The 16,479-nt window shown below is 41.1% G+C and overlaps 1 protein-coding gene across 1 annotated transcript in view; it reads right to left on the reverse strand.

Annotated features, from left to right (window-relative positions):
- LOC147797062 (ATP-binding cassette sub-family D member 3-like) overlaps window positions 1-15,924 on the reverse strand; it is a 16,379-nt gene extending 455 nt beyond the window's left edge. The window contains exons 1-11 of the mRNA XM_087144303.1: window positions 15,769-15,924; window positions 12,157-12,184; window positions 9,003-9,064; window positions 6,896-6,947; window positions 6,449-6,537; window positions 4,090-4,159; window positions 2,905-2,931; window positions 2,378-2,448; window positions 1,750-1,873; window positions 879-988; window positions 7-166 (exon numbers count right to left, since the gene is read on the reverse strand). Coding sequence (XP_087000429.1) covers window positions 7-166; window positions 879-988; window positions 1,750-1,873; window positions 2,378-2,448; window positions 2,905-2,931; window positions 4,090-4,159; window positions 6,449-6,537; window positions 6,896-6,947; window positions 9,003-9,064; window positions 12,157-12,184; window positions 15,769-15,890 — 915 coding nt within the window. The 5' untranslated portion in view covers window positions 15,891-15,924. The remainder of the gene's footprint in view (window positions 1-6; window positions 167-878; window positions 989-1,749; window positions 1,874-2,377; window positions 2,449-2,904; window positions 2,932-4,089; window positions 4,160-6,448; window positions 6,538-6,895; window positions 6,948-9,002; window positions 9,065-12,156; window positions 12,185-15,768) is intronic.
- Between the last annotated feature and the right edge of the window lie 555 nt (window positions 15,925-16,479).

Consider the following 16,479-nt stretch of genomic DNA (forward strand, 5'->3'; position numbering starts at 1 on the left):
ACAAACCAGTTTGTTGAAGGCATGGTAGATGTTCAGACGTTCCCTCTTGTTGCCTTGATAGAAGGCCACCTCTTCACTGTTTGTGATCAGACGAGAGTTGACGTAGCGGAATTCCCCCTCCAGGCGTTGTTCTTCGACCGTCATTCTGCCCACAGGTCGACGTAGCCTGGAACAGAGTTTGCCCCGGCAAGGAAAATGTCAAATAGCTCGCATGAAAAATTACACCGAAATTCAGGACAACTGGAATTTACTTAGAGAACTTGGCAGACTTTGTTCTCCAGTGGTTGAACTTGCGGAAAGTGCTCCTTTTTCTCCAACTAAGATAACTCCTTCGAGCTGGATTTTTGTAGATGATTTCCTGGACTGTTCCTTTTCATTTTGCCACAGATAACCTTGACCCCAAAATTCCTCTGAAACTGTTTTTCAGAGAGGGGGAAACATTTGTGTGGACGTGTGCGAGTCCACACTACGTCATCGCACCCTACATTATGTGGACTTCTTTTGTGCAGAGGTCCAAGGTCCACACTATGTATACCACACCTGCACACAACATTCATCTTTTTTATGATTGTGCTTTGAAGCTAAAGAAAATGATGCAATCTCAAAATCAGAGCACAAAGAAAACATGCACGAAAAATACGTTGGTCCTCATTTTAACGAGCTAGGTGTCAAGTGGTAAGACACCTGCACTAGTAAGCGGGAGGTTGTGGGTCCAAGTCCCACCTAAGCTTGTGAATTTTTCACAGGCCCTCAGACAGTACTAAATATAGTGTTATATAGTGTGCTATGCATTAGTGAAGGGCAAAAATGGCTGATGTAAAACTCACACACTGTCCAATTCCCTAGTCTAGAGCCCCTCAGGTTAATTAAGCACTCACCTTGTAAGTACGAGTCCAGAGAAGAGTAAGTAACCAATCATGTACGCAGGGCCCTGGGGTCCAATAGACGCTGCCAACTCACGGATGTAGATAAGAATGTCTAACACAGGCTGTATGGGACGTACAATGCGGACAAATAATTGTATTTTATCATATCTTTCGAACCATTCAAACCTTCACGAGCTGAAATATTGGGCAACTGGTGCAAGCATTTGTACTTGCCAAAAGCAACGGAAAGGAATATTTCTGCAGACGTAATAATTGTTTAGTAAAGTGAGTTGAATGCAAAATAACAACTCATGCTTGCAAATGCAATACAACATGCTTTCCATCCCTGTAGATGAATACTTAAAAAAGGACAGCACCTGCTGTAAAAAAATCTCTGAAATGGCAGTGGACGAGAGAGTGAAAGGGACGGCGGTTCTTCACTTAAAACATCTGACATATTCAGTGGATTCCACCTTTTGACCTTACAGTCCATGTGCTTTTGGTAATTTCAGGATGTTCTTTGGCTTACATTGAGGAGTACGATCAGTCTGTTCAATTCATTTTCTGTGAAGGAGAGAGCCCCCTGCTAAAGGCTGGTAACGTGTGAGAACATATAACTTGTTTTAAAAAAAATCTATACCTCCCCTGATAACCCTCTTCTGTCACCATCTTCTGAGGGGCCCATTTCATGGGGCCGTTCAGAATAGAATTAATTGGTCCCCAGACACTGGATACGAGCCAAAATTGCCATCTAACTGGGTATTTTTTTCAACTGTTTCCCAGCAGATTTTTTCGCTCAGCACATCAAGTTTGCCTGGCGATAGTTTCTGCTCTGTTGGTTCCATGAATCTGGTCCCGGCTGGATTGTTTCCTAAGGTCAAACCTTGCTGAGATTGGAGTAGAGATCCGCTACACTGTTGCAGAACCTCTCCACGTCCTGGGTGAGGAGCTGGTCAGCATTAGCGATGCGGTTGTCAAGGTTACTCATCTTGTAGTACGTGAATCCCCTGTAAATGGCCCGGGGCAAGAAAAATTTCACTGTTTGGACAGTTCTCAGATTTTGATCTCCACGTTATCTCTTCACTTAGATTTCCATTTTGGTTTTCTCAGTTTGAAGGAAAATGATCCCTATAGTACAGGGGAGGCATCTATTTTAAGAGAGCTTTGAACGGAAACGCAGAGAGCATTGACTGTAAATTCTTCCTGCAAAACATTAGCAAACGTGTGTTGTGGATTGATTGGAGAAGTTACCACCAGACACAACACAAGTGTTGTCGTCAAGTCTGTTTAAAGTCCCTGCAAGCCCATCACAAGGCATTCAGTCTTGAGCCAATTCACAAGCTATTCAAATGAACTGTGACACTGTGACAGTGTCGTTGATCACCCTGTTTATACTCATAACCGGTCATGTCACAGGCTCGGTTGGGTTGAGGTTGGGAATGGGGTAGGAGCGGCCCTAGGTTGGAGTTGGTTGGGTTTGGGGCCTGGGCTGCTTCGGGTCAGAGGCTTACATCAGATACTGCTCGTACAGATGGGAGGTCAGCCGTGTTCTGAACCGAAGTTTGACCTCGTTTAGACCGTACTGCAAAAAGAATGAACAAACATTTGCATGCTCCATTTCAGATTCGTTTTTATTCTCAGTTACAGGTGGATACCTGGGACATTTTGTCTGCATCTAGTGCAAACCGTTCCACTCCTGCTTATTTTGTGCAAATCAATCAAGGCTTATTTATCAAATTTCAAGACTACTTTCTGTTCTGAAATTGGCAAGAAATCCATAATTGGAGCTTTCTGCACATAAGTTTTTCCTCCATTAAGAAAAGCAATAAAAGCAGGGGGGTGCCTCCAGCTAAAAGCTTCCATTGTTGGTAATGGGACCATTATGACCTCAGGAAATAAGCGCTGATAGACATTTGGACTCAATAAAAATGAGGCACTTAACGGGCACTCAAGATTGATACAGGAGAAAATGGGAACTGAGGGACGATTGAAAGAAGCAGTGCAAACAGGTCAGACCAAAGCTATCAATTTTTTTTACCTTCAGCAGGTTGTTGATGAGAGAAATCTGAAACGGAGAAAAAAAAAAACGGTCGACTGTTACCTTGCCAGTAATTTTTCTATTCAAAATTCTACAATCTAATCAAAGTCAATGAAGGTCTTTGTAGAAAGACAAGGAATATCAACATTACGAGCACAGCAAGCAACATCATGTGCAGACGTGGCAAGGGACTATTTGTTACTGACGCCCCCCTTACATGGTGGGTTCTCTGACATGGAACATGTTTTTCCAGTAGCACTTTGGTGATGATTTAAGCCCAAACTGCTCACAAAGTGAATTATTGTTCAATCATATTGTCTCTTTTCTTTACCCTTTTAATAGAGACCGGAGTAAAAGTTTACCGGAGTTTCCCCAAAGACGCAGGGAACCATTGGAAAAGCATGCAGAAAATAATTTTCTTTGATCTAAACTTTTACGGTATAAATGAACAAAACAATAATTATTCTTTTCCAAATTCAAAATAAAAATCTTGGAGATTTACTAACGTCATTGAAACTGAGCCGTGTGAGGGAACCCTCCCCCTGATTTTGAGCCCCATTTCCAGACTTCACTTTTTTGACTTTCAAACTGAATTTTTGTTTGCTTGATTTCTACTGCTACTGTCTTGTAAAGTTAAAAGACAAATACAGTGAACAGATGAATAAATTTAAAATAATGCCACAAGGTTTTTTGGCCCAATACCCAACCCACAGATTTCCGTCACTTCCTTAACAAGGAACCTTTCCTTACCACTTCCTGTGACCAATTTAAAATTTCACAATTAAATTACAAACTTGAAACTCTGCTTTCTTGAATACAATTTTTGGAATCTGCTCTTTCAAAGCTGCTGCCTTTTTATTTAACCCTAACCGCCAAGCATATTGTTTGGCTCACAGTACTCAGTACTACAAAATACTAAGTAATAGTTTGAGCCTGAAGGACCTAGCGCTACAAATTACTACTTCTGGCTAGGTTACTTCCATTGTTACTTGTACAGAGAACAATAAAGCCATGCATTCATAGTGCCACAGAACTGTATGGTACATTGTCTTATCTATTGTATTTTATGGCTTCATAGAATATTGCGGTCATGTCCTCTTACAAGCGACAGGGCTGAGTACTACATTTTACTAAAAGTAGTAATTTGTAATATTATGTAGGGTAAGGGTTAAAGTGGTGACTCACTGCAGGCATAGCATAGATGAAGTTGAGAAGGTACTTCTTGAAAAGGTTGATGTCCCGACCAATTATTGAACTGTTGCAAAAAAAAAAACAACACCAAACAGCAAATTGAAGGACCGGAAAACAAAAACATGGAGAGATTCACGCCTGCATTACCGCGCAATAACCAAGAATATTGCCTTTTTGTTCATAAAACACAGGAGCTGACTGTTCAGTTTCAGTCCTAACATGTGAACAAATCAACCACACAAACCGTATTTCTTCACCACGTTATGCAACAGTCTTTTGCTACAGGTCTCTTGCCATGTTTAGTTGGGATGGTTTACGTAACTTATTCTGGCATTCCAATTAACCGAAGTTAAATCACAGTATAGACAGGTAACAATGCACACGGTAACACTAGGCAATGTAACACAATGCCAGAAAACCTGACATTGGGCAAGGGCTCACAATGTGAAATCATTTCATCCAAAGCGCCGCTGTCCTGTGGTTGAAACTGCAGAGGCCACGCAGCATTCACTACCACAATATTTATTGTGTACAAAGGCATGGGAGTACAGGAAACTATTTTTTCAACAACATTTGTAGTGTTTCTGAGAGTGAAATCCACATTTGAAATGTCTGAAGTCACTGAGGAAAATACACATGCACTACAATGAGAAATGAGGATATCACATTCTTCCTGAAATGACAAACTGAAGCCAACGAAAAATAAGTCGCATGTCGCCAAAGCTTTCTGAGTTACAGGGCATTAAAAAAAACAATCTTGCTGGATGAAAGTGTGACTAACAATAAGAAATGTCAACCTGTCCACAGTGCTGTGTGTGGAGAAAAATGAAATGAGGAGCCACTGGCTCCTAGAAAAAATCAATTAAGCATCAGGTCGATTTTGTAGGCGCAAACGTGACCGTTTTGGTTGCACTGCACAGCACTGCCTGTCACCCACTCAACGCCCACGTTCATCAAACTAAAACAAAACCAAACTGACATCAAACAAAAAGGCTGGTATATTCTTCCTAATGCAAACTAAATAAAAAAACTAAAAAACAAATTTTTCCCATGTTCATCAAGCAACAAAATCGACATCAAACAAAAGGCTGGCATATTTTTTTCTAATGCAAACTAAATTAAAAAGTTAAAAACGATTTCAAGTGAACATATCTTCAAAGACCAATTTTAGTTTACGGAATCTCATTCCCTGGGATACCACTCAATGAAGGAGTGCATATATATACATGTACATGTACCTACGTGTATTAGCACGCGGAGAGTACATCATGGATTAATGTGGGTGGTGAAATGCTGTAAGATACACATACGGACTAGCACTGAGGTCACTAGTGCATGTCTATGTCTCTATGTCCCTGAGGGACTGTGAGTGACCAGAAGAGGGTACCTATTTTGGCCTCGGGAAATAGGAATCTCTCCTGGTAGCTTGCACAGGATGAGATTGACCAAAGGTAAAAATAGCTGAAAACAGCTGAAAAAAGACACGTCCTGCACTTTTGTACACAGTTGGTGAGATTAAAAGCTGAAATCCAAAACAAAAAAAGCTGAAAATTTGGCCAGCAAATTTGGCCAGTTCATATGTGTTTTATAACACACCTCAGGGTTGTCACTGTTTTAATTCAACTTTTCAACAGCACTTCAAAAATTGCCAAAAAATTGAAGGTTCATTTTAGTTTTCATAGAGGCAGTCTACTTCTGAGTCGCTGTATACGACTAGGAAAAAAAAAATCTTCCAGGGTCTGAACTGTTTCAATTCAGGACAACCTCCAGAGGGGGCAATAACCAGTCAAACATTTTCAAGACTAGTGCCTGACCAGGCACTCGTCTCTGGAATTGATGCACATGCGCAACGTCTAGGTGCGTGTCGAGTCACGCTGACACCGAATTCAAGTACTAGCCTATATAAGTGAGCCACACGTGACCGTGTTTCAGCCAACCAGGATAAAGAACCGAGAAGAGGCGTGTTATAATGCACGTTAAAGAAACATCCACCGTCTTTTTTGCACTACACACAAGACATTATTAATGATGACATAATGCAACGCACTGATTGCTTTGTGTACTTACGGCCACCAGATGGCTCTTGTGTCAGGTACACCACCTTGGCAAGGATAATTAATTGCTGTCCTTTCCTGTCAGTGTGTCTTCACAAAACCATTTCAATCAACCAGCCTCATTCCCATCATAATCTCACTGCTCATTATTTCCACACACGTACACTGTGCAATGTAAAGCTTTCTGTTTATACTTCCGTCCCCCTCTGCCCAATGTACCCACAGGAAGTCCCCAGGGCCAAAAGTGACGCCTAAAGTATCCGCAGCACAAAATTAACGAGAAAAATCCGTCTCTGTACCTTTCGATGGCTGTTCCGTTCTGGATCATCCAGACATCGCAGTAGGTCCGAGCCATCAGGGCAAATGCCACCAGGGCAAGATAACCAACCTGCCAATGAATAAAAGGCTATGCCAGATAAATCATGGATCGTGGTGAAGTGAAACACTCTGTGTTACTTGTGAGCTGCAGCCTACAAAAAACAGTTACATTTACAATGAATAATAACTAAAAATAATTCATAATACTTCGTTTGGAAAAGCAAAGCAAAGTACCAAGAAACAACCCTTGCCTGATCTTGATATTCGTGACTTTTCCACAGCTTTTTTTTCCCTGCGAAAACAGGATTCAAGGACACCTTATGTTTTTTCCTCAAATTTCAGGGGCTTTACCGTGACTGTGGGAACCCTGCAAGTGGAAAGAGAGAGCAAGTGACCCTACACAGATCAGCCACAGGCATGTCACTTACTTCAGCCGAAAACCATCCTGGGATGAGAACCTTGAGGACTTGGAGCAGACGCCTTTAAAAAATGAGAGGTGAGAGAAAGGAAAGTTTACACAATACTGTTTCAGGCACGGTTCCCAACGTCATTCTTCTCAAGCCCGGTGGACTGAATCAAAGACTGAATCTATAAATAAATTGCTAAAAAAAACCTAAACAACAAAGATAATGACACTAGAGCTCCATGAGAATTAGACATCACCTCGGGCATTTTTTCCACCATGCTGAACGAGCACTTTCTACGCAGACGACAATGGAAGATGCAATCAGCTCGTCAGCACAGTCCAAACGTAAAGTGCATCACATGATAGCAAGACTAATGAAAGCTGATAATATTTAATGCAGTAGCACCGAATAAGGAAAGAGTATTGCTTTCTCTCGCCATCTGTTTTTCACTCAATATCTGAGCATTTCCTGTCGCGCACGACAGCTCAACCCTGAATTAATGGCGCAAATATTAAAGGATCCACGCTACCCGTCTGCACGGGTACGGTATGCATCTTATTACAGAAGGATTACAAACAATGCTTGGGAAGGGGGTTGGCAGTCGTCAGTCAATTGCGTATACCGTGCATGGGGGGATTCCAAGCCACTGACTATGCACACTGAGCTTAGTGCTTCAAATTGCTTTGATTTTGGTGGAGATGTACCTTAACATGGCGCAGCCCCTAACTAGGCACGGCCCCTAAAGTGGCACACTTTGGGTTTTTGCCTCAAGTGCTTTGTGAGAGCAATGTTTTCTCCTCAAATATCTCAACGAGTGAAAGTTCATCAAGGTCTCAACATTCCCATTCATCTATTTTGAGTTTGTTTACCAAATTCTTTTTTGGCCCGTTTTTCCGAGTACACAGTGAACTTTTTTCAAAAATACTCTTCAAAATAAGAAAAAAGATTTCCTTACAAACTTGTAGCTGGGTACGCGAGTGGAAGTAAATAAGTAAGGGAATAAATATGCTCTTGAGCGGTCAGGAGAACGGATGTGAATAATGCCCGAGGAACAGATGAGGGTATTATCAGCGTTCATTCTCCTGCATCCGTCAGAGTCAAAAGAAGTCAACATATGATAGTTTTCCAATGATTTTGGTCTGGAGTTTTACTTTCCTTTTCCTGAACACCACCATCCATTTTTGTGGTAAATTCTTTGTGCAAATTGTTCAGAGGAATATCCACATATATATGGACTTGGCGCGCATGTATCGCGTTCTGCATGCTGCATCGCCAGTAGACTCTTGACTAATAGGGGCGGAGTAAACTGCCTCGTGTCTAGGTGCCATGGCGTTTTCTACACAGCTGGCATTATCACATCTAAGCGGGCATTATCAAATGTTAATACACGGTCAAGTTGCACTTTGTCGAATAGGGAGACTATCTAAGGTATTTATGAATGATTTATTAGAATGTATTAACTTGAAAGAAATTCTTAAATGTTAAAGTTGGATTTTCTGAGATTAATTCACGAGCATGAAATTTAGGAACATTCAGCTGAATTCGTGTCCAATTTCAGGTCGGCACCATTTTTCAATTTCGGACTGAATCTAATGCCACTGAAATAGTTCACGGAGATTCGGCAGCATGAAGGCACTAGCACCATCACTGAATGGGAAGGTTTTCATCAAAGAAGTTTGGCAACACCGCAAGAGGAAAGGCAAGGGAAACACTGAAGTGTGCCATGTAGGGGACTCCACTACATTCTCAAGAAGCTGGTGTATTGTCTCACGTTCATTACCTGCTCGAACCAGCTTGTCAGAATAAAAATAAAAAATGATAATTCCAACACAGATTTACTGTGACATGAAATGATGCTAGACGAGCGGGGTCTGGAGAGGTAAAAAACTAAAATGACGAAAATGTGCTACTGGGAAAAACTATGACAGTCGCGCAGCGAGACTGAGTGCTGAGTCTAGCTAAAAGAAGAACATTTGAGTATGCGTGTCATACATCAGGTGAATGAACTTGATTTGCACTTAGTGCTCTATAGTAGCAGTGTGTTACGTGTACGTCCAGTAAAATTTACTTTGCAAATCTGGACAGCCATCCTCTCCCCGGAACAAACTAAAATGAGGAAGAAACTTACTTGAAGAAAACAAGATCGACCGCAGCACGATCTTTCTGGCTCTTCTTAACAATGGGCTGTTCCTGCGGGAAGAGAAATTACAGGGAAAAAGATGAATAAACGATTGATGGTTGCCCGTTAAAAACCACCAAAACTACCATCTCCATTTCAGTGGTAATGAGATTTTTTGTAAGGGGGGTGGGGAGGGGATGGATCCCGCCCCCTTCTCTGAGACGGTCAAACCATGTGCTCCATCCTTTGCCCAATTATTTCACTTTCCAAATGCTAAGCTTTCTCATTGGTTGACAGGACTACAAGCCCATGCAGCTGCTACGGCGAAACTACAAGCTGAGGACTGTCTTAAATTCAAGTATCATGCATGCTAAGTTCCTAACCAGTCCAAAGGACTTTCACCTAGCAGAAAAAGACTTCATTTTGCTCTTTTTAACATGCGTGCCAACAAATATCAGAAGAAAAAGCCAAGTCCATCAGTGCTCCTCAAAAGGAAAAAAAATCATAGGCAGCATAATGAAATAAACATGTACATGCAACCTTTGAATGCTTGTGCAACTACATTAAGATGTCCCAAGGGAAATTCACATACTCTCCGATTCTTATCTTTGAAATGCATGAGAAAAACTTCTCCCCCTGTCACTTGGGGCTACACTTCTCCCAAGACATGTGTGACTTGATACGTTCAACAAATTGCATTTGCTGCAAGTACATGTACATGAATCCGGTATGCCCCAAGCCGTACTGAAAAACATACGTAAAATGTGTTTGAAATGACAACCTGCATAATTAAGCGTGTAAAAAGGCAGGTGGAAAATGATTTTAATTTGCAGTTGAAACAATATTGGCAGGTGTTGGTTTTTTAAAATGGGATTCTGGGTAGTATTAATTGTAGGCATACCGATCATAGCATTTCATTTAGTTACCAAACATGTAACCTGTTACCCCTCCCATGCAAAGATGCATTCTTGATTGACGCTGTTGTCCTATCAGTCAAAATCAGTTGAGTGGCGTATAATATGTCGATGTTCCGTACAGGGAGAAGTGGAAGGAATTCTTGACTGTCTGTGACTGTTACAGAATTAGCCAGTCTAATTGTTTCAACACGGTCCAGTTGTGTACTTAATTTGCAGCATAAACGTTACTGTACAATTGGCTCTTGTCAATGTTGTGTGGATTCGTGCCCCCAAAACTGCCGGAATTGTTCAGGCCCATATTTTGCAGTCCTGGTGTCCTGAATGTTCTTTTCAGTGGTACCAGTAACTCACTGTAGTGTAATGAAAGACCCTTTCTCAGAAATGTTTTGAATGGCAGCCTAGAGGTAGCGGGTTCGAATCCCCCTCAAGTCAGTTTCTTTGCTCATCTTTATCATGTAGTCAGTTTCCTTAAATATTTTTATAAAGAGCATTGTTCAATACAATTCATTAAAAAGAATTCCAAAAAGGTTTCAAGTTGCAGTTGTTACATATAACAAAATTCACCACGTTGTTGACCTAATCCAAAGCTTTTCCCCCAGGAAATCTTGAAGAAAAATATCCCCGTTTTCTGATTGAATAAGTCCAAAAGATACACAACCGTTGTCACTTTTAACAGACTGACAATCTCCAGAAATTTTACAATGCTTATTCTAACTCGACAAACACCGTGATGGATCGTTCTGTTGAGGCAGCAAAGGCTGTTGACTCAAAAGATTTGGCTCAGTTCTTCTTGATGGGATAATACATATTCCATAACTAAGAGTACATGTACCTTGAATCTAATTTTTGTATAAGGTCCGACTTTGTGAGAGTCTGTGGTTGTGGGAATCTTGACATTTTGAAAAGGTCTGCATTTCCAGTTCAAAAGCTATAGTCCCATGAATGGGAGCAGCTTGTGGTGGAATATTACTGTCGGGAAATGGAAACACAGTATGCATGTACAAAGGCAGCGTGGCATTTGGTTACAGAAATGGGAGGGGGCAGAAACGGGAGAATCTGATATTCGATATTTTTTTGGGGGGGGGGAAGGAACAATCTTGCTCAACTCACTGACAGTGCACCTACATCAAGTAGCGACCGGTGCCGCGTCTGACATTCAAACCTCCCATCGACTTGATTACTAACATGCAAGGCCACAAATGAATAATCCTCACGAACCCATTCAAGCCCAACGAGGGGGGGCTTGAAAGCCTCTGGAAAGGATTACGGAGGCGCCAACCGGCCACTATCAATTTCCATGCATAGGTCATCCCAGAAAGGGTCCACAATGTGATTTTCCTTGGGGGAAAAAATGCTTTTTGAGGTCCTTTCTAATCCTCTTTATGTAAAGAACATGTCAACATGAAGAGCGCACTCTCCCAAGCTTTTTTCCTGCGGGCAGTGATGTTTTGATGTTGTTCAAGGAAGACACTGTTCACGGGAGAGGCTTCTATTCAAACAGTGAACCTCAAATTTGCTCACTGAGAATATTCGAGAGAGAACTTTGCTGACTGACCTACCCTCATGAACTGAAGCAACAGCATATCCCCTGAGTTAACAAAACTTACAACAGCAAAATATCGAAATTCCTTATATATTTTAATGCAGAAATACCGTAACCCTGAGTTCTCTCTCGTGGATGACATCACAGTTTTGCTTATAAATCCATTCAAATTGTATGGAAATTTTCATTAAACATCAAAAAACAAAAAAGTGACAAAATGCCCTTTAAATGGCACAATGAATATTGAAACTCTGGTTACCGGTAGATGGAGCACATAGACAAATGGTTAATAACTGCATTAAAAAACAAAAGTCACACTGAATGGAACCTTTATTGTCATTCATTTGATTTTCAAGGGCACACAGGATGGATCATTGGATTCCCTCACAGGGACTGATTTGGGAGGATTCGGGAACATTCTTAAAAACCCAGAGATGTTTACAGGTCACCTTGGTAAACATGTTTTCAGTCAACATAATTAGTTCACAACTAAATGTGACGGCATTTTGGTATGTACGAGCAAGCACTACGGGGAGTAAGGAACATTTTGTAAAATGTGAGGGCAAATGAGCCTTTAAACTCACAGGAATGAGATGTAGATGTACTTGATACCGAGTCGCCCCTCAGAGGTTATGTTCCCTTAAAAAGGCAGGATAAAATAAAGCATTACAGCTCCTTTTGAAGAATTAACCAGTATACTTACATCTACAGATGCTGGCAAATCAGCCACACTGAAAAGAAAATGAAATAAAAAAAGTGAAAGTCAGTAAAAAAAAAAGCGAAAACTACATGCAGATGCATTTGTTATTCATAAGATTAGAAAGGCTTGGGGCCAATTTCATAGAGCTGCTTAAGCACAAAATTTGCTTCAGCGTGAAAAACCTTGCTTGACAAATCAGGTTACCAGCCAAACCTCCATGTGATGTATACTGGTTTGGAATGGTATTCACCTGTCTTTTGGTTAGCATGACAATCACATAGATTTTGAGCAGGCGACCTTTGTTTTTCAAGCAAGGTTTTTTGCACTGAAGCAAATTTTGTGCTTAAGCAGCTCTATGAAATTGGCCCCTGAAGATTTTGACAAGCATTTAAGTACATATGGCTGAACACAGGCATAACGGAGAGTCAGGCCAGCATGGTGGAACTTTCCTTGCCTTCCATCTCTGCGACCTGAGGTTCAAATCCCATCCAGGTCGGCATGTGGATTGGGTTCCCATTCCCTACCTCATTCTGTGGGGTTTCCCGGGAATCTTTGTCCAAGGTTTTCCTTCTATTTACTGTTAGCACTTGGCAATTTCCCAGACTTACCCAGACTTAAAAAAGGGCCAAATGTAGACTATGGAATGTGTAATTTTGGTCTGAATGTTAAGCACACCTCACCAGGCTAGCTGGTCAAAAATTAATCATTTCTATTACCATTGGCATCGAATGTAGCGAACAAAAAACTTATGCAAAAGATGTCGAAGCTCATCAGGTAAGTCAGGAGTGTTTCCAACTTGAATGGGATAAATTCTACTTTTCTTCCCAAATGAATACACTGTGAACAAGACCACCAAGCATTACAGATATTCGATTCCCAACGAATTCCTTAGGGAAAGCATTAAACAGTTTCAGGTCTGTTTGTCATGACATGTTTGCAGGGTGAAACTCTGACATGTCTGAAGATTTGATCGGGGTAACGCTATGAGTCATGTGAGCTAAAAGTACATGTACACACAACACAAAGAGCATTTTAAAACTATTGCCCGATCAAATGTTTCACAAGGCCATGTCCAAAAAAAGGCGATTTACACTGTACTCCTAGCCTTGACTAAGTACGTCTACAATGCATGCAGTGGGCCTAGCACTGTCCAACGGATGTCGGACAACTTGACCAATCATCAATTCGACCCGGAACAACTTGACCATTGAGACTACTGGACCGATGGGGCAACCTGACCGTTTACCAAGTCATTCATTAAGACAACTTGACTGTTCAAGGCATGTACATGATGGAGTTTGGGGCATTTAATAGCGATGTCACACATCGGCCATTTTTATGCGCTGCTATCCTGTAAAATGTCCCCCGTAAATCTGTTCTAATCTCCCTCATCTGAACCAAAATCTGATTCTTTTTGACACATATGGTACAATTTATATCTGTTTCAAGCATCTGTATGCATATTTTTTAATCACAACAAATTTCGCATGCCCTAAAATAGCAATTAAAGTACCATGTTTAATACATATCATTGAAACTGAACGGCGCCATTTTGAATTTTAGGGGTCTCACATTATATCGTCAATTTGTTTGAAAAACAATCTCTAGTGAGATTTCATGGAATTATTATGGGATGTAAGTTGAATGCAAGATGACAGAGGCCTATTTTCACTCTAGTTGCATTTCACAAGAGATTTCCTATGCCTAAAAAATCGCCGGATATCACAACCATCGCTTACCGTATGCCAGAAAAATGTAAATATTTTCAATTTTTGGTGCAAAACTGTAAGTTTCGGGAGGTAACTGGGGGTAGATTTGTGTTGTTTGATGCATTTTTGTGGTGATAAAATAAGCAGTTACCATGTAGAGTGGAGCGACTTGGACCGATTAAGATATTTTTAGAGAGGTGTTGATTGCCAAGAAATCTACATCTTTTGATTTTAGTAATGCATAGAATATGCCATGCTCATGATAACAATCTGAACAAATTGATTTTCAATTAAACTGCCATATATGCGCTTACCCCAAAATACTATTTTAGTCCATTTTTATTATTAACTATTTATTGAAATTAACTTTTTAAAAGTTACCCCTCATATTAATGTATCCATATAACAAATGGAAGTTGCTGATACTCGTACAAACTTAAATAAGTGAATGGACTATACCATTTATTATGCGGGGGGAGGGGAGATTTACAAAGAAGCAAACAAAACTAGAATGAGGAATAGATCATGAACAATTGCATTTATTCACATACTAATGAGTATTTATTTGCATATTTCATATGACTTTATTTCAAAACAGTTGTGCGAATCACACTTCAGTGTAACATACTTGCACAATGTAAGCAAAATTTTCAAAATAGTGAAACTTACGTTCGAACTACAACAGGTATGGCGCGGCAGGTTATTTACATGACATGTGCATACTTAATTAGTGCTAACTAGAATACGGAACATAAAAATAAAAAACACATCACTTCATGAGATTCGCAATGAAATTAGCTTCTCTCCTAAAACAAATTTATGTGTGACATCGCTACATTGAACAGAAATAGCAGATCATGTGTTTGGGCAGATTTGCGTGTGTCGTGTTACATTGCGAGTCGACTCACTGGGCATGGTATGCATAGGGACCCGGTGACGCAGTATGCACAAGATTGATAGACGGAGCATCAGCTGCCCTAACCGGCACAGCACCCAATAGAGGCTCACATCACAATTCATAGACTGTCCCTGTGTTTGGAGAAGTCCCTTTATTCAAGAACAAAATCAGTCCCCAGAAAGAGAGAATGTCCCTCTAAATGGGGACAAATTTTTGGGCCATGCCTGTCCATTGACAAATTGCGCCAGAAAACTCTACACGCCTGTATTTGAATGAGAGGAGGGGGCAAAAAATTTAAGTGCTGTGCATGTGTCGAGTGAAAAAGGTCGGATTTTGACAGATTTTGAAGTCAGAAAAATCACTGAAACCCCAACCGTTTGACGTTGGCATTTACGGAAGCCAGTAGGTTGTGATAAAGGTATTTTTGGTGAGTATTTGGAATTTTTGAGAACCGTTTCCACCATTCCCTATGTGCAGGCATGCAGCGTAGTTTGACAATCCCGTCCAAAATCGAAAAAGAGGAAAACAACGCTCCACTCAGTAGAAGTTAGAACTAGGAAAGCGTGGAGTTTCATAAAATGTCTTGCAAAATACATGTAGGGCCTACATTCTCTGCAGGAGTATTTCGGCTAGAAACTTCAACACAGCATTTATGGAATTCGGGATGGGGGGGGGCCTAGTACAAACTACAAGTAGGCCTAGTACAAGGAACTTTTGAACGACATTTTATGTTTAGAGCTGTCTTCGCCGGGTAAAAATGTGAGAAAAACCACTGAAAAAAATCTCGCATTGTAACTGTACGAGGAGGACTTTTTATACCCCGGACGTTAGTAGTCGCAATACAATCATGATGCAATATATGTAGACGACGTCCATCCATCCAACGTGGGCTAACGCCCGGGGCCTAGGCCCTATGCCTACATCATGTTTAACCTTGGTGGAAGGTCTATTTCTTCCTCTATGGTTAAAGCGTTCAAACATCACGACATAAACAAGTTAACATCATACCTTTGTACTCGGCGTATTTGTTTCTTCTTACGATTCCTCTGAAGCATGTGAACTAAGAAGGCACCGGCAACGACTCCGGCAGAAACCTTGCTGGAAAGAAGCTTGCTCAACGCCGGCGCCATCTTCGAGCAGAAGGGATCGCAATCAAATCAAAGGTCAAGTGATAGCTCTGTGGATGGGCACCCTTTCAATATGAAATCCATTTTCACGTGGTCCGCGTTCAGGCATCAGACTGAAAAAATTCTGAAAAGTTTTGCTTGGTCATTATAAGGAAGTAATCGAATAAAAACAGTCTATGAGAAAAGTGTGTGTGTATTCTCCCTACCACTATCAGTAACGACAAATATAGGACTCGGGTTAGGAGTTACAAGCCAAAGTGAAAAGACATGGGTCACTGTCAGGGCAGAACCAGTTTGGGGGGTGGGTGCAAATAAGTCACGCCCCTCAAGCGGGAACTAGACTGTGTATGTGGGTGCGCCACACTGCTGCTTACGCGCCCTTCAACCACATGGGCATTGTAAGCTCTGTGTAGCCATGGTGTCACATAGGCCAGCAACCCTCATAACTTACTCTCCCGTGTTTCTACATTTTCGGTTCTCTACATTAACAATTCCTTTCCCCCAAATAGGGTAGATGAATTTTTTTTTGAGCTGGTATGTAGACCCAACTTGTCTTTTATGGCGGATCCGGTTCCATCACTGAGGATTTACC

This window comes from Acanthaster planci, linkage group LG12 (genome assembly GCF_054643075.1).
Source record: "Acanthaster planci isolate LZ-2023a linkage group LG12, COTS_SCS, whole genome shotgun sequence".
Classification (NCBI taxonomy): domain Eukaryota; kingdom Metazoa; phylum Echinodermata; class Asteroidea; order Valvatida; family Acanthasteridae; genus Acanthaster; species Acanthaster planci.